The following is a 26,552-nucleotide window of genomic DNA, read 5'->3' on the forward strand; positions in this document are numbered from 1 at the left end:
CTCGAAGGACTGTAAGGGTCTATTCCGCACTGTATCACTAAATAAATAAATTTGTCTGCAGGAAAAACAAGTTCTAGATTGTATTTTTTCCCCACTCTAAGTGAATTTGAAATATCTGTAAGATCTCAAAATAAACCAAACTGAATTTGTAAACCAGATGAACAGTAACTCTGATATGGGCATCAGACTATGTTATAATCCGACCCTGGTTTCTCCCGAGGATCAATCAAGTAAAAGTCATCGCCAACTAGCAACAGAGTATTAAGCCAGAGGCCAGAGACAATCTATTTCCAATTAGTAATTTGTAATTGTCCCTGAGTATTCATACTTTTAATTGCTTCAAGTGAGAAACTGCTTAGGTAAGGAAATGAATCTCTGGATCAGGGCTGAGTGTAGGGAAATTTCTCCAGTCCAGTGGTTGGGTATCTTCTGAATTTTCACTCTTGGTGGACAGTAAGCACATGCAAAGCAGGGAAATATGTCTACGGGTCTCAAAGGAAAAACAAAAACAGATTTCATGACATATGTGCATGATGATAAACCTGATTCTGATATGGGTGTCAATCGTGGACTGAGAGTGGGAAGGGGGCAGGGAGAGGGGAATCATGGTTAGGAAGAAGGAAGGGAGTGGGAAGTAACCAGAGAGACATTCGGGAATGATCACTAAATCAATTGTTTGGAATCAAATGGTGTCTCAGTGTCAGGGTGTGTCTGCACCTGCACCTGTCCCAGCACCCCTCCTGCGGCGCTCCATTCTCACCATTCCCAACATCCTTTGCTCCCACCAGATTTACAAACTCGCTCTCTGCTTCATGTTTACAAATACACTACAGTACCGTGCAAAAGTCTTGGGTCTCCCAGCCATATATATGTGCCTAAGACTTTTGCACAGCACTGTTATCTGTGAGGAACAAGAAACACAGGGAGAGGACAGCAAGGCAAGCTATGCTTTGACCTTTCTCAACGATGAGGCTGCTCAAGGGGATGTTTTCCATTTCTGTTCCTATGAATGGATTAAAAAGCGTTTATGTTTCAATCATCACATTATCTAAATCTATGCGGGCATGGCTTTACGGAGGCTCTCACCACAGAGAACAGCACCTCAACGAGAACAAACAATACTGAACAGTCCCAAAGTACAACACAAGACGTTAAGATCTGCAAGTCTTTTTATTGACTCTTATTTGGGACAAATGGGTTTAGAAACTCAAATATTGGCCATACAAATGGTATTCCCAAACCACAGAAGTAACATTTTACAGTTGGTGACATTTAGCAAACAAGTCAACAGAAGCAGATCTTAGCAGTGGCCATAGATTAATGACATTAACTTGAAAATCTAATAGTTGATCGGAATAGGGAGCATCACTTGTGGCTTTTCCAATTTTATTGATTTTAATTGATACACTAGCCCAAGATAGACATTTTGGGGTAAATGTTTTACAAGTTAACATTTGTGATTATACCTTAACGTAATATATATGTGTGCAATAAAATTAGACTACTCAGGGAGTCTTCTGAAGCTTTGCATCACACGGTTTATTCCCAAGACGCTAACCGGTGAACCGATGTTATGTTTATGGGGAATGAAGATGCAGAATCGTCATAAACAGTCATCCTGAAATCTTAAAAGCATAGTTACTGGAGAAACCTCAAGCAGATTCAAGCCTTTTCTTTCATGAACTGAACCACCAAATGAATTATTCTGACACTTGCATTTGCCTCATGAAACTGCATCTGGACACAGTTCAACAGGAGCAAACGCCAACCATTCCTCTGCGCCAGGCCAATTAAAAGCTACAGCCAGACCCATTGATGGCTGCACATTGTGCACAGCAGTTCAATAATAACAGCCCCTCTGACGGCTCCTTCCTGCAACCAGCTGAGACATCACTCACTGCCTCTGATGCACAGAAGATCACAACCGCAAAATCAGGAACACTTGTGTGACCTTGGAGCACAATTTGCATCATGACTTTTGGGAAAATGAATGAAATTATCAGGGAAATTTTCTCTCTCCACAGATGCTATCTGGCCTGCAGAGAGTTCCCACCATTTTGTTCCTCCTTCTAAAGCTGCTCTGAACCTCAGGAGATTTACTCTTGCAACCTGAAGATGGAATACCCAGTGTATTCTTCAAAGCATCTTCAAATCTTTTCCAAAACAAATGGCAACATATAAAGCTTTCAATAGAAATTTACACAACTATTCTGAGCTAGCTTGTTTAAAAAATAATTGCAACATTTTCTTTCCTGTGTCTTCTCTCACCTATGCAAGTGCTTATTACAAAAATAGCTTTTAGTCTCTCTTCCTAAAGGAGTACCATTCAATCGCTACAAAAGGTCTTTGTCTTCATTGTCAAATGTCAGCCTCATTATGCCCCTTTCATACAACAGTCTCTGTCTTCTTAATTAAAACAAAATTCCGTTTACCCATTTAAGTCTCAAATGGATTTTAGTTCTACAAAATGTACGGGCACTTCTTAATGTCAAATTAATATGCATTCATCCATTTACTCTAGCTAGGTATTTTCAGTCTTGGGATAACCACTGCTAACATCTGCCCACAAAAAGCAAGACATTATCAAAGCAAAAACACAAGGAGAGACGGAAAGGTAAAAATCTGAACAAAACTTCACAGAAGAGTTCTATTATTTCCGACTATATACATCCTTTCCAGACGATGCTGTGCCTTCTTCATTGAGGATCCCAAGGAACCTCAGGTTGAGGATCTTCAGCTGGTCATCCAGTTCCATACGGACAATGCCGTCCTCGCCATCAATACTCAGTAACATGCCTGTAGCCTCCCGATCTTCACCCAGAATCACCTTCACCTACATGAACAAAGGTGGATACACAAGCAGTCAGCCAGTTCCTGTTAGAATTTTACCCTAAATCCTGCCCTGATGTAGAATGTCTCCAATAACCTCAAACCCACAGCGTCTACTGATCTGCTGCGGACAAGGCACCAATCACTGTGGAGGTCGCTTCTCAGTAACTTGCCCAGTATCCCAGCCAAAATTACAAATTACCTCAGGCATTAGCGGAGGCAGCAAATACACAAACAAATCTTCTACCTATCTTTATTGTTGTGAGGTTTTCAAGACTTGGAATTATGCCGCTAGGAAAAAGAGCATTTGCTGTTCATTTCCAACCACTAGTAATGGGTGGCCACCACAATCACCGCTTTCCTGGCTGTGGCCAGTCGCATACAATATAAAATACTGTGGGACTAATAAAGCACAATGGGCCTCAAGACCACGTTCCACTTATTTTTTGTTCTCATTGTGTTCTTCCATGTTATAATTTATGTATTTCTTGCCAGTGCTGCTTATCAGTCGCTCTGAGCCTGTGATGCTGCTACAAGTAAATTTTTCGTTGCACCTGTGCAGACATGGACGTGTGCAATATTACAGTAAATTTGACTTCGACCTTGTTGTGAAAAGCGCTATTTAAACTCAAAATTTTCTTTCATAGACTCAATGCGGAAATTGCTTCTTTTATAACTTTTTGATACTTTTGTAACTACATGTCAAATACTTTTTTTTTTCCTCTTTGTGACTGTTTTTTTCTGAAATTGTAACCATCTGTGCTAATTATACTATGCGCAGTGTGCTGTTGATAATATGTTTTCCACTTTGGTCCCAGAGGAGTGTTGTTTCATTTGGCTATATTCATGTATGGTTGAATAATAATTAGCTTGAACTTAAAAGATGATTAAAAATCTTACTGTTAAATTGAATTTTAACACTTTGATTCCATTTCCAGTATAGTTCAGTGTCTGCATGGCAATTAACAAGCAATTTGTCCACTAAGTTCCTCTTAATTGTAGGGAATTGAGTCAGACTGAAGTTATGCAGAACTCACTAACCAAGTACCTTCACGCAATTATTTCCTTCTTCAATAATACTTGATCCTCAAACATTTAAAAATTTTAATTGAAAAGTTTCTTCTTGCTTGATAAGATATACCAAAAAATTGTTTTACATCGGCAAGTGAACTCATCTCTTAGGTAATTCTTTCTAAACACCACTCCAGTGCCCTCATTGGGCACCATGATCCGTGCAATGCTGTAACAACTCTGGGCATTAGAGTTCAGAGTTCAATCCCATCGTGCAACACTATAACAACTCCATCATCCTCTGTAAGGAATCTCTGTATGTCCACCGCGTGGAATCTCTGTACGTCCACCGCATGGAATGCATGGGATTTCTCCGGGTGCTCCGGTTTCCTCCCACAGTCCAAAGACATACTGGTTAGAAGGTTAGCTGGTCATTGTAAAGTGCCCCGTGATTAGGTTAGGGGTGCTGGGAAACGCAGATCAAAGTGCCAGAAGGGCCTACTCCACGCTGTATCTCTAAATAAATTAAAATTAAATTAAATATATGCTACTGAGCATTCATTAAACAATTCTTAAACAAACGCCAAGGCTTTCTGAACCAGAAAGCACATTTTCTTCACAATAGAATGCTGAGATTTTGAGGCCATAATCCTATGAATTATTAGTTTTCAATCTGGAAATGAATCACTTTGGAAGGTCGAACTTGAAGGCCTAATGGAAGGAAGGACAGAGGGATCTTGGGGTCCAAAACTGCCACACGAGTTGACGGGGTGGGTAAGGTGCACCGGCCTTCATTAGTCGGGAGATTGCGTTGAAGAGCCGTGAGGTAATGTTGTAGCTCTATAAAACCCCGGTTACACCACACCTGGAATAGTGTGTTCCTTTCTGGTCGCCTCATTATACAAAGGAGTTGGAAGCTTTAGAGAGGGTGCAGAAGAGATTTACTGGGATGCTGCTTGGTTTGGAGAGCATGTCTTAGGAGGATCGGTCAAGCAAGCTAGGGCTTTTCTCTATGGAGCAAATGAGGATGAGAGGTGATTTGATAGAGGTGTTAAATAAGAGGCATAGATTGAGTGGATAGTCAGATTCCCAGGACTGAAATAGTAATATGAGCAGCATGATTTCAAGGGGATTGGAGGGATGTCGGAGGTAAGTTGTTATTTTATGCACAGGGTGGTAGGTGCATGCCCATACTAAAAGGAAGTTCTGCCAGCTGGGTAGTTTTATTATGACAAGCAAATTTACTTCAACCGAACAAAACTTTATTGGGGTTTCTAGAGGTCTTTATTTGAATTTGTGGTTTAAGCTTCAAGAGACTGAACAAATGGGAGGTCAGATATTCCACTTCAGCACAGATAAACAGAACTCAGTCCAAGTCAGGTTGTGAAAGGAGGAGAGTTGGGCACAGGGCTAGGAACCCCATCCCATAAAAACCCAGAGCTACAGAAAGACAGACAGCAGCGCCAAAAAGGAAGAAACAGGAAGGACCTTTATAAGACCTATGAAGTTGTGTGGTGAAAATGGAAGCCACGGGCAGAGGACTCTGGCGAGCTCACCCAGGACAGGCAATGGGCTTCAGAAGAAGATGACAGAAAAAAAGCAGTCTCCTTTACCACAACTCCAAAGAACGATAGAGAAGTGCAGTGAAATTCATCAGGATGTTGCCTGGAATGTTATGAGAAGAGACTCGATAGGCTGGGGGGGACTGATATGCTACCGATGAGGTACACAAAATTACGAGAGCATAAAGAGGTTTGATAGTGAGACACCTTTCCCCATAACAGAGATGCCTAAAGCCACAGGACATGGGTTTATGATCAGGAATAAAGGTTAGGGAGGACATGAAGAGGAAGGTTGGAAAGTATTGACTGAGAAGTTAGTGGAGACAGAGACACCCACGCATAAGTAAGTATCTGGACAAGCACTCGAATTACCAAGGAACAGAAGGAGATGAAGCAACTACTGCTACAGGAGGGAACTTGGGGCTCAGCCTGGACGTGGTGGGTTGAAGGAGCTGTTTGTGTGCTCTCTGACCCCATGACTCTAACCATGACCTCTTACCTTGTCGTTTTTCACTGGGGTGACTGGTTCAAGATGCTCACTCGAGATACTGACCACTTTGTCAGTGGCTGATAGGTACACCGAGCACAGGCCACCCTACAAGGAAAGAAACATTAAACTTGCACACTCATTTCAGCAAATACATTGCGGTGAACATTCTCCTCACACATCACCCGCACACTGCTTTTCCCCACACAAGTCAACACTGTTCAAGTGCTCTGAGGGATCTGCTAGGAGCTATAACGTATAACGCCGTTGTCTAATCTGCACTACACCCTGGGGAATGAAAACAAATACAGAACCAGGTTTAATATCACTGCCAGGTATGTCAAGAAATGTTGTTATCTTATGGCAGCACTACATTGAAATACATAATTTTAAAATGATACATTAAAGTATACATAAATAATTAAAGTAATTAGTGCAAAAAGAGAGAAAGAGAAGTGACATTGTGTTCATGGATTCAGATGGCAGAGGGGAAGCAGCTGGTAGTGGATCGTTGAGTAAAACCAGGCTGGGGCACGATGAGAACATAGGGCTCTGGCTGATTCTGAACCACTTTGGAAAGAGGGAATTCCATACATCTGCTGAAATCTACTCCTTTTAAAAATATCTTTTATAAGATATTAGATGAATTAATGTAAGCCTAAAGCCATAGTTTAATCCAAATATGTACTTCTTCTTTAACAAACTCATGCACTTTTCAGTGTGTGGTGGCTCATCCTCACTCGGTGAAAGCAGTATAGGAGTTGCAAAATGGTTTATCACCGTTCTCATTTTTCATTGGCTAAGTGTCAGCACGTTACCCACTTGTTGTAATTGTACAATCCCTGATTGGTTCATTTTTATCTAAGTAATTTCTGTTACCTGGATTATAAAGGTGATGGATTTTTCAGAGGCGCCATCTTTTTTTCATTAAATCTACTGAATCTCTGCTTTGCTTCTCAGCTCTTCACTTAATTTCAAATGTCTACACCTTTGCTTAAACTTCAAAATAATATTTTGTTAAGAATTAAAACACATCACCATTCTTGACCCCCCAGAAGAACCCCAAGAACCAGAAAAATAACTGTGATCCAGAACACCCCGGCTGGAAAGCTAGTTCAGCCACAGCAACTCAACAATCCTCAGGATGATCCACGATTTTGCTAGGAAACTGAGCATTAATGGAGGCAGGTACACTCACAACATTCGTACCACAGTAACACAGCAACTAACACAACACTATTACTGTTTAGGGCGTTCTGAAGTTCAGAATTCAAATCTGGCGCCGTTTTGTAAGGAGCCTCTGTCCGACTTCCCCGTGGAATGCGTGGGTTTCCCGCAGGTGCTCCGGTTTCCCCCCCACAGTCCAAAGACTTAGCAGGTAGGTTAAGTGGTCATTGTAAATCGCCCCCTGGTTAGGTGAGGGTTAAATCAGGATTGCTGGGGCAGTGTGACCGACAGACAGACAGATAAAAGGAAGTAGTATCCAGATAAACACTTGAATTGCCAGGGTACAGAAGGCTACAGACCAGTTGGGATTAGTATGGATGAGTTCTTGGTCAACAAGAAATGATGAGCTAAAGAGCCCGTTCTTGTGCTTCACAAGCCTATGACAACAACACAGAAACACTACCAACCGATACACTGCGGATGACTCCTGTTTGCCCCACAATCTGCGCATCCAAGTACGTGTCCCGGACTTTGACCATGATGTCCGTCGTTACCCAGTCATTGGACCCCTGATCAATGCTGGAACCCGGTGTGTGGGGATTGTATGCACCAGGAGATGGGGCTCCAGGTGTCATCGGACTATATCCGACTGGGCTTGGACTTGGACTTGCCTGAAACACAAAACATATGTCAGCAGTGGGGTTCACATTCCTGTCACGGCTGATGACACAGAACCTGTAATTAGGAACCACAAAAGCCTTTCCTAACCCACTGGCCTTCAAAAATCGAAGTCTCGAGTAAAGGAGATGGGCTGTTATGTCAAAGTTGTATAGGAGATCGGTGAGGCCTACTTTGGATTGGATTGTGTGCAGTTTACGGGAAAGATGTAAGTAAGATTGAAAGAGTACAGAGAAAATTAACAAGGATTTTGCTGGGTCTGGAGAACCCGAGTTAGAATGAAAGATCGAATAGGTTAGGACTCCATTCCTTGGAACGTAGAAGACTGAGAGGAGATTTGATAGAGGTACGTATATGAAATTATGAGAGATATAGATCAGGTAAATTCAAGCACTTTTTCCACTGAGGTTGGGTGGAGCTACAACCAGAGGTCAAGGGTTAAGGGTGAAGGTGAAAAGTTTAAGGGGAACATGAGGGGAAACTTCACTCAGAGGGTGGTGCCAGCACAAGCGGTGCATGCCAGCTCGATTTCAACTTGCAAGAAGTTTGGATCGGTACATGGATGGTAGGGGTATGGAGGACTTTGGTTCCGGTGCAGACTGATCGGGTGCTATACTTCTCTATGACTATTCAATCTTCCCTTCTAACTTCAGTCCTCCAGTCCTGGCAACATTCTTGTAAATTTTCTCTGTACTCTTTCATCCTTATTTACATCTTTCCTGTAGATCCCACCCATCTCCGTTCATGACAAGTCCTGACCAAACCCATTAAGGAACCCCAATTCCGTACAGTTCGCTAACTCAACGTGGTCAAAGCAGTTAAACCGTAGGCAAGTAATTCACAAACATACTGGCTTAAAACTTACCTGGTATGCCATGGGTGAAGGTGTTGGGTGATAGCTGGCTGGTGAGTGAGTATTTTGATAGCCCACAGGACTCGGGGCAACCTGGTGGTAGCTCTGTGGACTGGGACTTGGCTGGTAAGATCCTTGAGGGGAAGGAGCTGCATAAGGAGAAAACTGGTCGGTGTTGTACCTGGAAAAATAAATGGTAAGCACGAGGTCTCATTAAGTGAATGAACTTATCTTAATGCCAAGCCAGCTGAACATATAACAAAATTACTTCTCCACAGCCATCACCAGCCCTCAAATAGAACGGTCGCTAAATAAATTGGGCAGGAAGGAGGTTCACAAAGAAAATAATACTGGCACAGACAAAACAGACAAATGGCCTGTTTCTCTGCTGTTAACACTACGCACTCCATTGTCTATTTCTGCATGTTTTAACTTCTCAGTAGCAGCTATAGACATATTTATTCTATAAAAATGGAAAAGAACGAAAACTTCTCTTCAAGCCGACATGTGCTACAACTGCCCGTTCACCTCCTCCCTTACCTTCATCTGGGGCCTCAAACTGTCCTTACAGGTGAGGCAACTATTCATGTGCAAATCTGTTGGGGCTGTCTATTGTATCTGGTGCTCTCGATGCAGCCTCCTCTGCATTGGTGAGACTTGACGTTGATTCAGGGACCTTCACTCCATCCACAACAAGCAGAATTTCCTGGTGGACAACCATTTTAATCCCAATCCCCATTCCTATTCTGACATGTCGGTCCATGGCCTCCTCTACTGCCACGATGAGGCCACTCTCGGGTTGGAGGAACAGCACTTAATATTCTGTCTGGGAAGCCTTCCCCCAATGGCACGAACATCAAGTTTTTCAATTTCTGGTAATCTTCCCCCTCTCCCTTCTTCCATTTCCCACGTACCTCTTCTCTTCACCTCACCTGTCTATTACCCCCCCCCCCCGGTTCAAGTTCAAAAAGTACATTTAATATCAGCGTGTGAGTGTGAGTGTGTGAGTGTGTGTGTATATGTGTGTGTGTGTGTATATGTATATACAATATAATATAGAAAGCCCTTAACTCCGAGTGGAGTCATCAGGACGTCGTCATGACGGCGTTTTTTTAGCAGGCTTTCTTATTTTTACGAGGCTGAGTTGCTAGCTTGACGCTCAACCCAGCACGGATGGAAAGCGTGCAAGGGAGGCGGCTGGATTCGAACTTGGGAGCCTTTGCTCCGAAGTCCAGCGCTGATGCCACTATGCCACCAGCCGGCGATCAAAGTATGTACTCAATCTGAAATTCACCCTCTTCACAGACATCCACAAAACAAAGAAACCCACAGAGAACGTCAGAAACATCAAAGCCCCAAAGGAGGTGCCCCTCCTTCTTCCCTTTCTCCCATGGTCCACTCTCCTCTTCTATCAGATTCTTACCTTTTCAGCCCTTTACCTTTCTGACCTATTACTTTCAATCCTCTTACTTCATCACCCCCTCCCCTATCCACCTGGCTTCACCTATCAGCTTCCAGCTTGTACTCTGTCCCCTCCCACCACCTTCTTATTCTGGCTTCTTCCCCCTTCCTTTCTGGTTCCAATGAAGCTCTCGGCCCAAAATGTTGACTGATTATAGCTCTCCATAGATGCTGCTTGACCTGCTGTGTCCTCTAGCATTTTGTATGTTACACAGAAAAAAATGTTCCAGCATTATAAAATAAATGCTATAGTTAATTATTCCAAAAAAGAGATTTGCAGGTACTTACATTGCTGGTGTTCCAGGGGTTTGAGGATTGTACTGGGGATTAACCTGTGGAGATGGAACATCAGTGTAACCTGGAGTCTGTGGGTTGGGTGTTCCTCCGTATGCCTGTGGAGATGGTGTGGGCTCATCGTCATAAGGGAAATCGTAGTCTTCCTCATTCCTGTGAGATTAAATATACTTCCTCTTAAAAATGGTATTGGTAGACGAGGCAGAAAAATAAACAATTGCAAGAAATGAAACAGATAAACTATGTAAAAAGATGAAATCATGTGATCTACCTCTACCATGGACAGTCCCTAGCCCAGCTGCGAAAGGTGAATTGGGCATGGGGCTAGCAACTCCCTCCCATAAAAAAACCCAGAGTTACAGGAAGGCCAACAGAGGCTCCAAAGATTTCTTCTCCAGGCGAGGAAGGATCTTCAAAGATGGGCTACACCTGGGGACTACTTGAAAGAGAGGCCTAGGGCGGAGGACACTAGTGAGCAGCTGTCGACAGCCCTTGCCCCAGTAGGGGTGATGGGCTTAATCAACCACCACATAACCAGTGCTAATTTCTGCAGACACTTTCCAGTCAAACTGTATTTATCGTTAATGTTTCAAAGTCTGCTAACCTGGAGGGTGTGTTGGGATTCCTAATCAACCACCATATAACCTGTGCTAAGTTCTGCAGAAACTTTCTAAGTCAAACTGTACTGTATCGTTAATGTTTCGAAGTCTGCTAACCTGGAGGGTGTGTTGGGATTATTGGGATCCCAAGCACCGCTCTGTCCTGGTGTTCTGCTCCCATCATGAACTGGTGTCTGGGAACCATAATGAGGAGTACGACTTCCTAGAAAAATGGAAAATTAGATGGAGATAAATTAACCTTCAGTGATGATTTCTTTAAATTCCATTCCATTCAGAACATGCTCCCTTCTCAATGCAGCCATCAGAAAGGTGGTACAGGAGCCTCAGGTCCCACACCACCATGTTCAGGAACAGGTACTACCCCTCAACCATCAGGCTCTTGAACCAGAGGGGATAACTTCACTCACTCCATCACTGAAATGTTCCCACAAGCTATGGACTCACTTTCAAGGACTCCTCATCTCCTATTCTCAATATTCACTGTGTGTGTGTGTGTGTGTGTGTGTGTATGTGTGTGTGTGTGAGTGTGTGTGTGTGTGTGTGTGTGAGTGTGTGTGTGTGTGTTTGTTGATGATGATGATGGTTTTTTTTGTACTTGTAATTTTGTACAGTTTGTTGCCTTTGGCACATTAGTTGTTTGTCCGTCTTGTGTGCAGTTTTCATTGATTCTATAGTGTTTCTTTGTATTAACTGTGATTGTCCACAAGAAATGGACCTCAGGGTTGTGTGTGGTGAGATATGTATTTTGAAACCTCATCTTTAACAATTGACTCCAACATCATCCCAACCACTGAGGTCAGACTAACTGGCCTATGGTTTCCTTTATTTTGCCTCTCTTCCTTCTTGAAGAGTGCAGTGACATTTGCAATTTTCCAGTCTTCCAGAACCATTCCTGAATCTAGTGATTCTTGAAAGATCATTACTAATACCTCCGCAATCTCTTCAGCCACCTCTTTCAGAACTCTGGAGTGTATACCATCTTATCCACCTTCAGACCTTTCAACTTCCCAAGTACCTTCTCTCTAGCAATGGCAACTTCAATATGCCAGTGATATTAAACCTGGTCTGATCTAACCTTTCAGACCATTCCACCATGCAGGACCTTGCCAACGATGCCAAATAATTAATAATGGCCAATGGGCAATAGAGACTCTGAATAGGAAAAAAAATAGCCATCCTATTGAGTGACCTCACCATCATGCAAGGGTGTCTGGGATCCATACATGGGTGTCCGAGATCCAGAACCATATAGTGGTGTTTGGGATCCATACAAAGGTGTGCGGCCATAGGCAGACGTCAAGCCACCCTTCTTCTTCGAGTCCCTGAGATTTAAATGTTAAATAATTTAGTATTTACTAAACAAATACCATGTGGAGAACACAATCAGTTCACTACATCTGACATTAAACTTTATATTAAATATAAATATAAAATTATCTAAATACTTGATTAAATATATGTTTTGTATACAAACAGAAGCTCTCACTTCTGGAACTTAAAACAACTGCAATATCTCAGATCACCTACAAATTAGGAGCAGGAGACAATCATTCAGCCCTGCCCAGTACTTTGCCAATCCCCCCACCCAATGAAAATCAGTCCACAATTAGTTTAGTTCCACTAGCATAACGCACCAAGCAGTCACCATCCACTTCTCAGCTCTCAGCAATCAATTCCATTCTGACACAGAAACAGAGTCAGTCCACACAGCCCATCGAGTATGCTCTGCCATTCCATCATGGCTGATTTATTATCCTCCTCAAACACATTCTACCACCTTCTCCTTGTAACCATTGATGCCCTGACTAATCAAGAACTGGGAATCACAGACACTGTGCTGGATATGTACTCCCAGAGCCACGGCAGGCTTCACTCTCAGTCTGGGCACCATGAGGATTTGGAGGTTGGATCCAGTTAATTTCAGTTGGTGCATTGGGCACACACATCTCCCTCAACACTTTGGAACTGGTTCACTGAAACTCCGTACTTACACTGTGGTGAGACGCTGGCGATCTACAGAAATGGTCTGGCAGGTGGAGTGGAGCTCAACACGGGCTGTAGATTCTGTTGCGTCCTTTACTACCCCAATGTAACCTGTGGAAACAAGGACATTTAACCTGTGACAATGGGCTGGGTGGGGCACCAATGTGCCCTGATAAAGCTGGTCAGTGGCATAAGGGGAAAACCCTTCAGCGGTTGGATTCACACCCAACACAAGGGATGTTATGGTTGTTCGAGGTCAACCATCACTGCAGGATCTCAGGGCAGTGTCACTAAAGACCTTTATTCATCCAAGTTCAGAAGAGAGAATGCTTGCTGAACCTTTGCACCAATGAAGCAAAACATGCCTACATCCAGTCAGATTAGGTTAAGCTTAGCTGAAGCCTATCACCCCTACTGGGCAGAGGACAGCAGCACACCAGAGTCCTCTGGCCTGGGCCACTTTTTCAAATTATCCCAGGTGTAGCCCATTTTCTCCTTCCTCTCCCAGGAATGAGGCCTTTGGAGATACTGTTGGTGTTTCTGTAGCACAGGGTTTTTACAGATGGGATTGCTAGTCCTATGCACAAACCACCTCCCTTCGCAGTCAGGCTTGGGACCGTCCACGCTGGTGTTCAGATGAGGTTGATGTTCAAGAATATTCTGATACTTGGTAAATAACAGTCACCCAACAACAGTTCATGACACTGACTATCCCCAACGAAAGAAATTGTAACCACTGAAATTCAACCACAATACCATGGCAGTGTCCTCCTATTACTATTGACTGGACCAGCTACATAGATGCCGTGGCTACAAAAGCAGATCGGAGACTGGGTATTCCATAAAATAACTCATCCACTGATATCGCAAAGACTACGTGCAAGTTCAGGATTTTCTTGGGTTTGGGTATTTGATCCTCCACAATATTCCACGTGGGAATTTAAACTGGAGGTGGCAGTGTGTTTTTTTTTAACGAGGTCAAATTGCGAGCTCGACATCAACCCGGCACAGACGGAGAGCGCGCTTGGGAGCAGTCTGTCACTGGATCAAACTCGGGAACCTCCGTTCTCCAGCCCGGCACTGATCTCACTGCGCCACCAGCCGACCTAAGTGCTACTGCAACAAACCTGACACTAGCCAGGACAAAGTATCCTGTTCAACTGGCTCTCCATCTACCAGCTTAGCACAGGGAGGCTACAGGATACACTGTCTACAAAACACACTGCAATTACTCACCTTGGCTACCTTGACAACCCCGTCCAATCCACAAAATCAACAAGCTCATGGAGTACAACTACATGAAGGTTCCCCTTCAAGTCATACACTATCCTGACGTTGAAATACTGTGTAACTGCATTCTGACGTTAAGCCTAAATACTGAAAACTCTATTGCTAGTGCATTGTGAGAGCATCTTTAACAGTAGGACAGCAACACCTCCCCCACAAGGGTAACTAGTAAATCTGAAAATGAAATAAAAGGGTCTTTTTCGAAATGCACCTACAGAGCTCCCCCAGGATAGGGCAGGGCTCTATTCCTGAGAACTGCCCATAACCTGAACAATCCGCAAGTCAGGAATGCAGACACGAACAGTGTTTATGCACAGATGATGCCTGCAGCAGTCAGTAAATCCATCTCACTGTCCTTCTAAACAGTCACTTTATGTATGGGCTAACATTAGCCAGGTGTTCATTAGTAACATGGGGAAGAGCAGAGCTCTACTGTGAAGGGGGTTGTAGTCAAAGAACTATAACAGAGAAACAGGACCTTCGGCCCATCTAGTCCATACCAAACTATTATTCTGCCTAGGCCCATCAACTTGCATCTGAATTATAGCCCTCCACACCACTCCCATCCATGTACTTATCCAAGCTTCTCTTAAAATGTTAGATCAAACCTGCATTCACCACTTCCCCCTGGCAGCTCTTTCCACACTATCACCATTAGTACTAGGCCATTCAGCCCATCAAGTCTGCTCCACCATTCATTCATGGCTGATTTATTATCTCCAATCCCCTGCCTTCTCCGCATAACCTTCAACACCTGACTAATCAAGAGCCTATCAACCTCAGCGTTGAATATACTCAATGACTTGGCCTCCACAGTTGTCTGTGGCAATTAATTCCACAGATTCACTACTTTCTGACTCAAGAAACCCCTCTTCATCTCTCTTGTAAAGGGACATTGTTCTACATTCAGTCTGTGCCCTCTGATCCTAGACTCCCCCACTATACGAAACTCCTATCCACATCTACTTTACCTAGGCCTTTCAATAATCAGTATGCTTCAATGAGATCCCCCACCCTCTCGGTGACAAAGATACCCCTCAAACATTCCACCTTAAACCCTTATTTACAATTGGAAGTGAAGTATCCATAATTAAGTGAGAATTAATTGCTTGAGTTAAATCTCATTTGGGGTTAAAATATTTAATTCATAACTATTTTAACCCCAAATGAGATTTAACCTCTTCGGGGGAGAGGGGAATTCTGAAACACTACCTGCTCCCAAACAAAAAAAATCAGGCCAGTGGTCAAATTAAAGTCGAAGACTGAGTTGTAGAATTTTGCTACTCAACGGTTACAAAAACAAGTAGAAGGGAGAAGGAGAAGGTGAGGCTAAATCATACTGAGTGATAGCACAGACTGTGCGGTTGAATAACTATTCACTATTGTATGATCTCTTCCTGTCGCTCCTGCCTAGACAGGTACTAGGCCACACAAAGTATTACAAAGTAAGAGTTATAAAACAAACATTAAGTTTCTGCTTTAGAGGTGGTACAGTGATGATCAGTCAGGAAGATCATCAATTATCAATACACAGGCTACTAATTAGAACTTTTGCCTCTCAAAGTCCAGCCCTATGTCCCTGTTACGAGAGGTGGAAACAGGTTTAAGCCGGCCAACAGGGTGAAGCTGTTGTTGGCCAGAAAGAGCAACAGTCTGCAAATCAGTGAATTCAAATAAATCAAGGACAGTGGGAGCAGCCAGACCAATTGCCTTTGTTATTGCCACGAGTGAAGGGGTGGAGGCAGCTATTTTATGAAGAGACTGTTCTCCATTTTGAGAGTCTGTCACTCGGCTTGATCGTTCTTTTAAAGTTGACACAAAAATGCTTCAGGTAATCTGCTGAACTAGGGATCATTTCCAAATAAGAAGTTATTTGTGAGGTGTCATTTGGTTGGATACAACATACAGGTTTTTGACTGTTGCGGTCTGAATCTGTTCTGTGTGACTTAAGCTGGTTGTTGATTGAGAATGAAGGACCATAACTTACCGATCGTCACTTGCTGGGAATGGATGCTGGCATGGAGTAAAGCCAATAAAGAGGTATAAAAAGTCAGACACATGACTTACAACCAATGACACTGGAATGTAATATTGGAATCAGTAAGGATGAATATAAAAACAGATGCTTCTAGTGTGCTGGCATTGGAAACTCTGACCAACTTTCGTGGATGTGAAGTATCCCATGGATATGTGGAGAACAGGACCGGGAGGAATATGTGGCCAGCAGCAGCAACTCCTTTTTAACTGGTGTTATACTTTTTCAGGTTTTGACAGCTCATGGAAGCTCACTTTGCAGGTGTGCACATAGATATTTGGTTGTGTGAGTTCACATGTTCTTCAGTTGAGTCAATAAAGGTACGTTATTTACAGATTCTCTCTATGCCTCCCTGATCATTATTACAAGGGGTGATTCTTGTAACAGCTTATAGGCCAATCCCCTGTATAGCTGATAATAGAAACACTGATGAACCTCAACCATACAATTGACTTTGTAGACGATGGAGATGGGAAGCCACCAATGGCCTATGCTCCTCCGGGAGCTAAAGGCCCAAGAAGAAGAATCAAAACTTTTGAACTGCAATAATTGATTTGTTTACATAGAAATTTCTACTGCTTTAAAAAATTGATGTATAAAACCTGACACTAGGGAGACAGTGAAAACAAAATTGTATATCAGGAACTGGCAGTACCACAAGTTTAGCAGGTCCAGTGGTGCATATTATCTCAATCAAGTGGCCTTCACAAGCTGGCATTATTTTAAAAAGTCTGTTTCAGACAAACCTTTATAAGGCCCTTGTGAAATGCGAACTGTCTGTCCAATCAAATCATTGTCTCTGCGTCCTCGACCACGGCCCATTCCTTGTCCTCCAAATCCGCCACCTCGAGGGGCTGTAAGATAAAATAGTTATCCGTTTCTGCATAGTTGCAAAAATAAAAGCTGTTAACTAACCATCAAAATATACCAATTGCACAGACAATCTACACCTCAGCATGGAAATAAGGCAAATGCACAAAATGCAAGTCAGAAAAATAAGTGAAATAAAACACTACACCCTGCTTCGAGCAGAAGGTTTTCAAATAGAGTCAGTTATAAGTAGTGATTTCTGTCGGGGTTATTTCGGGGCACTGGTTTGTAACAGGGGGAATCATCGTGCAGCATCCACCCAAACGAGATTTCTTAAGTTTGGCCAGGCTGGGGGCTATCAGCCCCTATATTAAAGCGCTAGCCGAAGTGAGAGTTACACAAGCATTTAGGCTTGGAGATGCCAAAAACAGCTGGGAGTGAAAATGATTTCACTATTTCACAAGTTAGGAACTACGAAGAATTTGAATAATTGACAATCATCTTGAATGTTACAGTGAAAATGAAGAATTGGAGGTTGCAACTGTCAAAAGCATTGTATGAAGGCAGTCCATTATCTGCTCTAGGTGTTTGCGCTGATTTTATTCATTTACAGTCAATCAAAAGAACACGGCAGCGTACACCGGATGAATTCCTCCATCAATAACTATTAAGAACTAATACACAGCCTTATAGTACTGTATTAGTATTGATAGTGTTCTAATTTATTCTGTATTTCATTTAAATAAGACCATAATTTGTTACTCAGTTAAACAGAAGTGTGTCTTTTTTTTTAAATATATACCTTTTTAACTATTTCCATGAGGGTTTGGCTAATTGGGCAGCTGCTTAATTGGATCTAAATGTACTGGTCACGATGTGTCCCAATTAAAAGGAATCCACTGTATGTTTCTAGGTCATAATTAGGATTCTAGATTTTTAGAGCAGTAAATTATCTGTTGTGTACCCTTACTCCCAATTGTATGATACCAATGGGAGGGCACACCTTAGGAACAGGACACAGGGTCACGTAGGCTTATATCAATGGGTCGTGTTGGGCTGAACCAGATTTCAGTCGCGGTGATGACAGTGGGCACTCACTCACCTCCACCACTGGGGTGCATCGGACTGCTGATCCGGGGGCTCATTGGAGCAAATCCACCCACTGTGAAATTTGTAACATCCCTTGGCTACAACAGAAGTAAAAGTAATGAATTAAGAGAAATATCAGACATTTGAAATCTGAAAGAAAACAGCAAATTCTGGAAAGACGCAGCACAAGGAGATGTCCTTGGCCTGGAACTCTGATTTATGCTACCTGCTTCCAACATTTTCCCCTTCTTAAAATTGGTGAACAATTATTGATTGTAATGCAAGGTGAAGAAGCAGTTCTAGTTTAAAGGAAAATTTAATCTGTTTTCTCAAAATGGCTCTACAAGTGTTGAATACAGGTCCATCCCAGATTACACCATGATCCCGTTCAAAGTAAATTTATTATCAAAGCACACACATCACCATATATAACCCTGCGATTCCTTTTCTTGTGGGCGTACTCAATAAAACCAACAACCATAATAGAGTAAATGAAAGATCATCAAACTTGGGCGTTTAACCAGAGTCCAGAAGACAACAAACTATGCAAATACAAATAGAAGTAAAGAGGAACAACTTTATTCCTTGGAATGTAGATGATCGAGGGGAGATTTGATCAAATTATACAAAATTATGAGGGGTATACATAGGGTAAATGCAAGCAGGCTTTTTCCACTGGTGTTGGGTGGGACTACAACCAGAGGTCATGGGTTAAGGGTAAAAAGTAAAAAGTTTAAGGGGAACATAATGGGAAAATTCTTCACTTAGAGGGTCATGAGAGTGTGGAATGAGTTGCCAACACAAATGGTGCATGCAAAGTCAATTTCAACATTTAAGAGAAATTTGGATAGGTACATGGATGGTTGGGGTATGGCGGGCAGGTCGATAGGACGAGGTTGTTTAAATGGTTCAGCATGGACTAGACAGGCCTGTTTCTGACCTGTACTTTTATATGACTAATAATAATAAATAATATAGCAACAAACATCAAGAACATGAGATGAAAAGTCCTTGAAAGTTAGTCCATTGGTTGAGGGAACATTTCAACGATGGGCGAAGTGAAGCTGAGCCACGTTATTCCCCCTTGGTTCAAGAGCCTTATGGTTGTGAGCTGTTTGTACCAAGCAGTTTGCAAGTTTGAAACGTGGCCATGAACCAAGTTCCCACTTGGCAGGAGATGTCCCCCAGCCCTGCATCAGCCAGCAAATCCATCCCATTGATCTCGCAAATGCAGTTCATATGTATAGGCTATGCTTAAGTTGGGGTATTTGTGAGCTGTAAGTTCGAATGACGGACAAGTAGGCATTATTAATAAGTTTGTGGAAACAGAGAAGTAATTCCTCTCACTTCTGGCAAATTAAACTTGTAGCTTTAGGATTCCACAGACAAGTAGAGGGAGTTCAATGGGAAATGGACCATACATCTTCGAGGTGGTTATAGAGGGGAAAAAAAAGGACAGATCATAAATTAAGGCCATTAATTGAGGAAATGCCAATTTCAAAAAGGAAAGCAAGACTGGCATAATTAGGCAGTTACCTGCAAGTAAGGCTGACAAGAGGTAATCTTTAAAAGTGAAACAGTGAGAATTCAGGGTCAATGTGTTCCTATAAAGGAGAGGAAGTTCAAGACAACAAGGAATATCCAAGGTTGGATAAAATGGAATAAAGCAGTAAGTGTTGAGAACTGAAACTGTTTTGGGGGTGGGGAGGAGAAACGGTAAAGGACTTCAGTAAGAAAAACAAGAGGGAAAAGTGGGGAAACAGAATAACTCTGTCAGACAAGAATAAGGAACACTCAAAAGTACCAAATCAACATAGTAACAGAAAGATGTTAAGGAAAGAGGAGGACTCCTTCAAGGACTCATCATCTCATGTTCTCGATACTTATTGCTTTTATTCACTTGTATTTCGATAGTTTGTTAGCTTTTGCACGAGTTGTTTGTCCATCCTGTTGGTGCAGTCTTTCATTAATTCTATTATGGTTCTTGGATTTATTGAGTATGCCCGTAAGAAAAATGTATCTCAGTGATGTATATGGTAACATATATATACAGTTTGATAATAAATTTATCTTGAACTTTAGAACTCTGAAAATTTTATTTTTTGGGTGCAAGCCTTCAGCTTGGAATGGTGATTCTACTTTTCTCTCTCCATAAGTGTTATCTGATCTGCTGAGTATTTCCAGCACAGTTTTACTTTAGGTTTGTAGTATTACTATCACTTTGTTCCTCATAGTTCCAGCTCTGCTTCCATTTAAATTTATCCTTGTATTGCATCTCTCCAACACAGCTCAGTAATGATTAACAGGACTTCACCACCCTCTCTCAGACAGCACCATCATGTTGCATCCAGTATCTCTTGATCACAGACATCTCCTTTAGGGATGTGCCATTGGCTCAACCTTGGCTATGTTGGTTCTCAATGCAAACAATGCTTTTCACTTTACATTTCAATGTCCATGTCATTGATAAATCCAAATCTATTCTTTCCACCTCTCCCCTTTCTCTGCAGTTTAAAACAAATAATTTAAAATTTTTCTGTGTCGTGGACCTGCAACTTTAATTCTATCTCTGAAACTGATTTCTATCTCTGAAACTGCTGAGCATTTGCAGTGGTTCCAGTTTCATTTCAGACTTCTAGACAGACAAAAATTAAGAGCAAGAGGCCTTTTGGTCCTTCAAGCCCCTCTACTATTTAATAAGATCTAGCTGTAACCTCAGCTCTCCACTTCTGTCCAGATCAGCAACCTTTCACACCCTGGTTTATCAAAAATTCTGTCTATATCTGTCTTAAAAATGTTCAAGGCTCTTTGAGGAAGAGAACTCAAAAGCAGTCAAAATATAGATATGAAGATGAATTTCACAACTTCTATAGATGTGTAGTGGAGAGTATATTGGTTGGCTGCATCACAGCCTGGTATGGAAACACCAATGTCCTTGAATGAAAAATCTCACAACAAGTAGTGGATACAGCCCAGTCCATCACCAGTCAAGTCCTCCCCACCACTGAGCAACATCTACATGAAACACTGTTGCTGGAAAGCAGCATCCATCATCAAGGAGCACCACCAACCCCAAGTGCTCTTTTCTCGCTTCTGCCATCAGGTAGCCCCGGGATTCACACCAACAGGTTCAGGAACAGTCACTACCCCTCAACCATCAGGGTCTTGAACCAAAGGGGAAAACTTCGCTCACCCCAGCACAGAACTGATTCCACAACCTATGGACTCACTTTCAAGGACTCTGCCACTCAATATTTATTGTTTATTTATTTATTATTATTTCTTTTTCTTTCTTTTAATGTTTACACAGTCTGTTGTCTTTTGCACTTTGGATGTTTGTCATTCCTGTAGGGTGTCGTCTTTCATTGATTCTATTGTATTTCTTGTATCTACTGTGAATGCCCACAAAAAAAATCTCATGGTTGCATATGGTGCCATATATGTTAATAAATTTACCTTGAACTTTTTAAACAAAGACAACTACAAAATTCCGAATTGAAGCCAGATCCAGTCTTGTGTATGCAGTCATCACTTACACTCACAATGCTTGGTAACATTTGGCATTGATACTACCTTTGGAAACATTTGGAATAAAAATTCCCTTGCTATACTGCCAGGATCTTCATCACTAATCTCAATGCAGTAACACACTTCTCATTTTACAAATACAAGCTTTCAACTCACTTTAGGAAACTTAATGTTTACTTTAAGAGCAGAATTATGCTCCCTATTTTGATTCTAAAAAGATGTTTTATTATGCTTACCTTTGCACCACCAGCAAGTACCAAGTGGCGAGTTTTGCAAACGAACATGCCGCCATTCTCCACCAACTTCTTACAGTGTAGGAATGCAAAGCTGCGATACAAATGTCGAATCTCACCCTCACGGCCCTGAAAGTCAATTTTACAATTTTACATGTTCAGATAAACATTGTGTGCCTGCATATTTCAGCCAAACTTACACATTTCACCTATAGAAACTGGCTGACTGCATGAATTTTGTGTTCTAATGCTTTTTCTGTCATTCATTGTTCTTTTTGTCTCTCTCTCTCTCTGTTTTGTAGATGTCTGTGAAGAGTAAGGATTTCCAGTGGTATACTCTGTACATTCACTGACATTAAACTGAACCACTGAAGATTAATTGGGAGAACAATAATATAAAGTGCATAAAATACATAATTAATCAACTAATACCTGGGGAAAACAAATTAATAATTTGAATAAAGACTACATGAAAGATGAAAATAATTACCTCCAAGTAAATATTGGAAGGTTTAAGTCTTCTTCAATGTACAGGAATACTTGCCTTTGGATTAAACTAGCAGCAACAGCCATCGAGACCCAACTCATTCAATTATAATTTATGTCATTTGATTTACAAATTCACTGACCCGGAATTATTTTGAATATTTTTTCCTGTACTCTCTCTTTTACACATATATCCCTCCCTGGGTTGTGAGATTGAAGCTATTCCAGATGAATTCTCACTTGGGCTTAGAAGAGATCTCTCCTCCAGTACACAAATTCTCTGAAGAACCTCAAGTCATAGGAATAACCTGATGGGAGCTTTCTTTTGTGTTGGAAGGATTTTTTGTAGGGTACACAAGAGAGGAGAGCGCTACTCTCTGGCTATCCATCCCACAGGATGATGATGGTTCCTCAGAAAGGAACAGCGTGTGCGTGAATGGACTTTAGGTGAGTAGGGGGTTGCACAGGTCCAGACCCACCCTCCCAACATCCCCTCCCGGATCCAGTGGCATGGTGGGGTCCAAGACGGCTGGGGGAAGTTCTGTTGCAGTGAATGGCCAGACCAAGCTTTGATGCAAGGGATGCTCTTTCCGCGCTTCACGGCACGTGTTTGCTAGATGGCCGTTGACCCTACAAGAGGGTTCATCCGCCCTTTGACAGGTCTTGTTTTTTGTTCTGCAGGGTGTCCAGCCACCCTTCTCACCAGGCAAGCCTGATGGGGGAGCCGATTTAGTCGCCGACCACCCAACCATGCGACAGGTAGTACTGGGTTACATGGTACCAGTAGCACTCAGATGAGTGACCTGACGAAGAGAGAGAGAGAGAGAGCGCGCGCTACTAAAATATCTTCAAATCCCTTAAGGTAACAAGACAGGTAGGTAAGGTTTCTTTTTTGAAAGGTGTACAGGACAACTGTCTTTAATCCCTGAAGGACAGAATACAAGATCAGGGAAATCATGCTAAAACAAATAGGTTGCAACTGGAGTTCTGCTCATTGCACAATGGGAAGGAAGAGATAATTAAGTAACTATCTCCTCATAACTAGCTCTTCCAGCAGTGAACGACTCACCACTACTGTGGCCTTGAATGTACCAGAAATGGCTACAGCTTTGATTACACTACATGAATACACCATGAGAATGCAATACTGTGGGAACAACCATGGGAACATGGTGAACAGAGGGGTGGGACTCGTGAAGAGTGGTGACAAGTGATGACTGGCTCTGATTCGGTGGTTTGAGATGGTGCTAATATACTGATCCACTTACTGCAGCACTTCGTATCAATAGAAAGGGTATGAAACAGAGCTTTTGGGGGGGGGGGCTTTGAGGTCGTTTTTCGGGGCTTCACCATCGGGCTGGTTGTGAATGGCACTGTGGCTCAGCAGAACGGGATGGGTGCTGCAGTGAGAAGGGCCCACAAATGTCTAGATAAGTATTCTAATGCTTGCTCTGTTCTGTCCTAGTAAATATAGTTTTGTAGGTCTAAGTCATGGGTTCCCAACCTTCTTTATGCCATGGACCAATACCATTTAGCAAGGGGCACATGGACCTCAGGTTGGAAACCCCTGGTCTCAGTGGATAATTGGTGTTGGTGTTTTTCTGTCTAATCGAGTCAGATCCAAGAACCAATTGTTTTAACAAAACATTACTGGAATGTTTTTCATTATATATGGTGCTGATGCAATTTCAATGGTTTATTGTTACTACTGTAGTGTACAAGCAGCTGTATAATATTTTCACTTGGTATTCATTTGAATTATGAAATGAATTTTCAAATCTCACTACAGCTTGGGTTGTCCTTTTTTTAAATATTTTTTTTTTGTAAAGGATGTAGGATCCATTCCTAGATGTAGAATTTTCACTTCTTGCAGCTGCAATCCAGACACAGCAACAAACAGCGAGTAGAGCAGCTGCCTCACAGCAACAAATACTCAGGCACAATTCTGACCTCTGGCATTCAAAACACTGGAAGAACTCAGCAGATCAGGCAGAGGAATAAACAGTTGAAGTTTTGGCCGAAGCCTTTCATCAGGACTGTTTGTCAGCCTGAAACATTGACTGTTTATTCATTTCCACAGATGCTGCCTGACCTGCTGAGTTCCTCCAGCATTGTGTGTGTTGCTCTGGATTTCCAGCATCTGTAGAATATCTTGTATTATGACCACAGACATTGTTTGCAGACTTTGCAGCTTCTTCTTGTGACTGTGTGAGTAAACCCTAACACCACAAACGTATGTGGGTTGTCAGGTTGATTGCCCACTGCAATTTGAACCAAGTATGCATATAAATGGCAGAATCAGAATCTGGAGGGTGAGGAAAGAGGAGGGAGAATGAAAAATGGGATTAATGTAGGATCTGTGTAAACTGGTGATCAGTGTGGATTCACTGAGCTGAAGAGCCTGTCTCCATGCTCCGTCTCCCCCCACCACCCCCCATTTGCTTCTGTCACTCCAGGAATGCTCAATGCTGTTGAGATCAGGGGTCTGAGGAGGCCATACCATCTGCTGCAGAACTCCTTGGTCTTCTTATGGTCATAGTCATACTTTATTGATCCCGGGGGAAATTGGTTTTCGTTACAGTTGCACCATAAATAATTAAATAGTAATAAAACCATAAATAATTAAGTAGTAATATGTAAATCATGCCAGGAAATAAGTCCAGGACCAGCCTATTGGCTCAGGGTGTCTGACCCTCCAAGGGAGGAGTTGTAAAGTTTGATGGCCACAGGCAGGAATGACTTCCTATGACGCTCTGTGTTGCATCTCGGTGGAATGAGTCTCTGGCTGAATGTACTCCTGTGCCCAACCAGAACATTATGTAGTGGATGGGAGACATTGTCCAAGATGGCATGCAACTTGGACTGCATCCTCTTTTCAGACACCACCGTCAGAGAGTCCAGTTCCATCCCCACAACATCACTGGCCTTACGAATGAGTTTGTTGATTCTGTTGGTGTCTGCTGCCCCAGCACACAACAGCAAACATGATCGCACTGGCCACCACAGACTCGTAGATCATCCTCAGCATCGTCCGGCAGATGTTAAAGGACCTCAGTCTGCTCAGAAAATAGAGACGGCTCTGACCCTTCTTGTAAACAGCCTCAGTGTTCTTTGACCAGTCCAGTTTATTGTCAATTCGTATCCCCAGGTACTTGTAATCCTCCACCATGTCCACACTGACCCCCTGGATGGAAACAGGGGTCACCAGTACCTTAGTTCTCCTCAGGTCTACCACCAACTCCTTAGTCTTTTTCACATTAAGCTGCAGATAATTCTGCTCTTCATGCTGAATTCTTTGTGCTGAAGATAGTTCTTTATGACCTTGGCTGTGTGTTTGGGGTCACTGTCCTGCTGCAGAATGAAGTTGGGATCCATCAGATGCCTCCTTGGTGGTATTGCGTAATGTATAAGAATCTGCTTGTAATTTAGGATTCCATTAATTCTGACCAGATCACCAACTCCATTTGCAGAAATACAACCCCAAGCCTGCAGGAAATCTCCACCACACTTCACTGTTGGCTGCAGACACTCATTCACGTAGCTTTTCTACTGACAAACTGCTTCCCATTTCAAACTTTGACTCGTCAGTCCACAGCACTTGCTGCCATTGTTCAGCACGCCAGTCTGTGTTTTTGTGCATAGGTGAGTCTCTTGGCTTTGTTTCTACTTTGTAGGAATGCTTTTTGGCAGCAACTCTTCCACAAAGACATCCTCTGACAAGACTTCTCCAGACTATAGAGGGGTGTATTTGGGTTCCAGTTGCTTCTGTGATTTCAGAGCTAATAGCAGTGCTGGACTTCTGACTTGGATGTATCTCTCATCTGCTGCATTTAGTTTCTATGTCCGACCACGGTGTTTCTAGTCATCCACCTTTCTCATTCCTTCGTGCTTCTTCAGAAGAGCTTGGACAGCACGTCTTGAAACTCCTGTCTGCTGTGAAATTTCTGCTTGCTGACACAGGGTGACCACCTTGTGTCCTGTTGTTCTGCTCACTCTTGCCAAGGTGTAAGAATTGATGGTCACATCTGCTGCACCCTCACCTTTTAGTTTGGTTATCCTTCGCCCAAACTAATTCCTTCTACACCCGTTTGTTTCAGTAAATCAGTTTAGTTCATTCCACTCATTACATCATTGATTAT

At 42.5% G+C, this 26,552-nt stretch overlaps 1 protein-coding gene across 2 annotated transcripts in view; it reads right to left on the reverse strand.

Annotated features, from left to right (window-relative positions):
• Positions 1–1,151: 1,151 nt before the first annotated feature.
• Positions 1,152–26,552, reverse strand: part of supt5h (SPT5 homolog, DSIF elongation factor subunit) — an 80,122-nt gene continuing 54,721 nt past the window's right edge. For both annotated transcript variants that reach the window (XM_072269813.1, XM_072269812.1), the window contains 11 exons: positions 21,931–22,056; positions 18,180–18,264; positions 17,014–17,121; positions 12,954–13,056; positions 12,157–12,284; positions 11,059–11,164; positions 10,337–10,495; positions 8,600–8,768; positions 7,524–7,727; positions 5,902–5,997; positions 1,152–2,833 (listed from right to left, as the gene is read on the reverse strand). In XM_072269813.1, coding sequence (XP_072125914.1) covers positions 2,651–2,833; positions 5,902–5,997; positions 7,524–7,727; positions 8,600–8,768; positions 10,337–10,495; positions 11,059–11,164; positions 12,157–12,284; positions 12,954–13,056; positions 17,014–17,121; positions 18,180–18,264; positions 21,931–22,056 — 1,467 coding nt within the window. In that variant the 3' untranslated portion in view covers positions 1,152–2,650. The remainder of the gene's footprint in view (positions 2,834–5,901; positions 5,998–7,523; positions 7,728–8,599; positions 8,769–10,336; positions 10,496–11,058; positions 11,165–12,156; positions 12,285–12,953; positions 13,057–17,013; positions 17,122–18,179; positions 18,265–21,930; positions 22,057–26,552) is intronic.

Source organism: Mobula birostris, chromosome 10, assembly GCF_030028105.1.
Source record: "Mobula birostris isolate sMobBir1 chromosome 10, sMobBir1.hap1, whole genome shotgun sequence".
Taxonomy (NCBI): Eukaryota; Metazoa; Chordata; class Chondrichthyes; order Myliobatiformes; family Myliobatidae; genus Mobula; species Mobula birostris.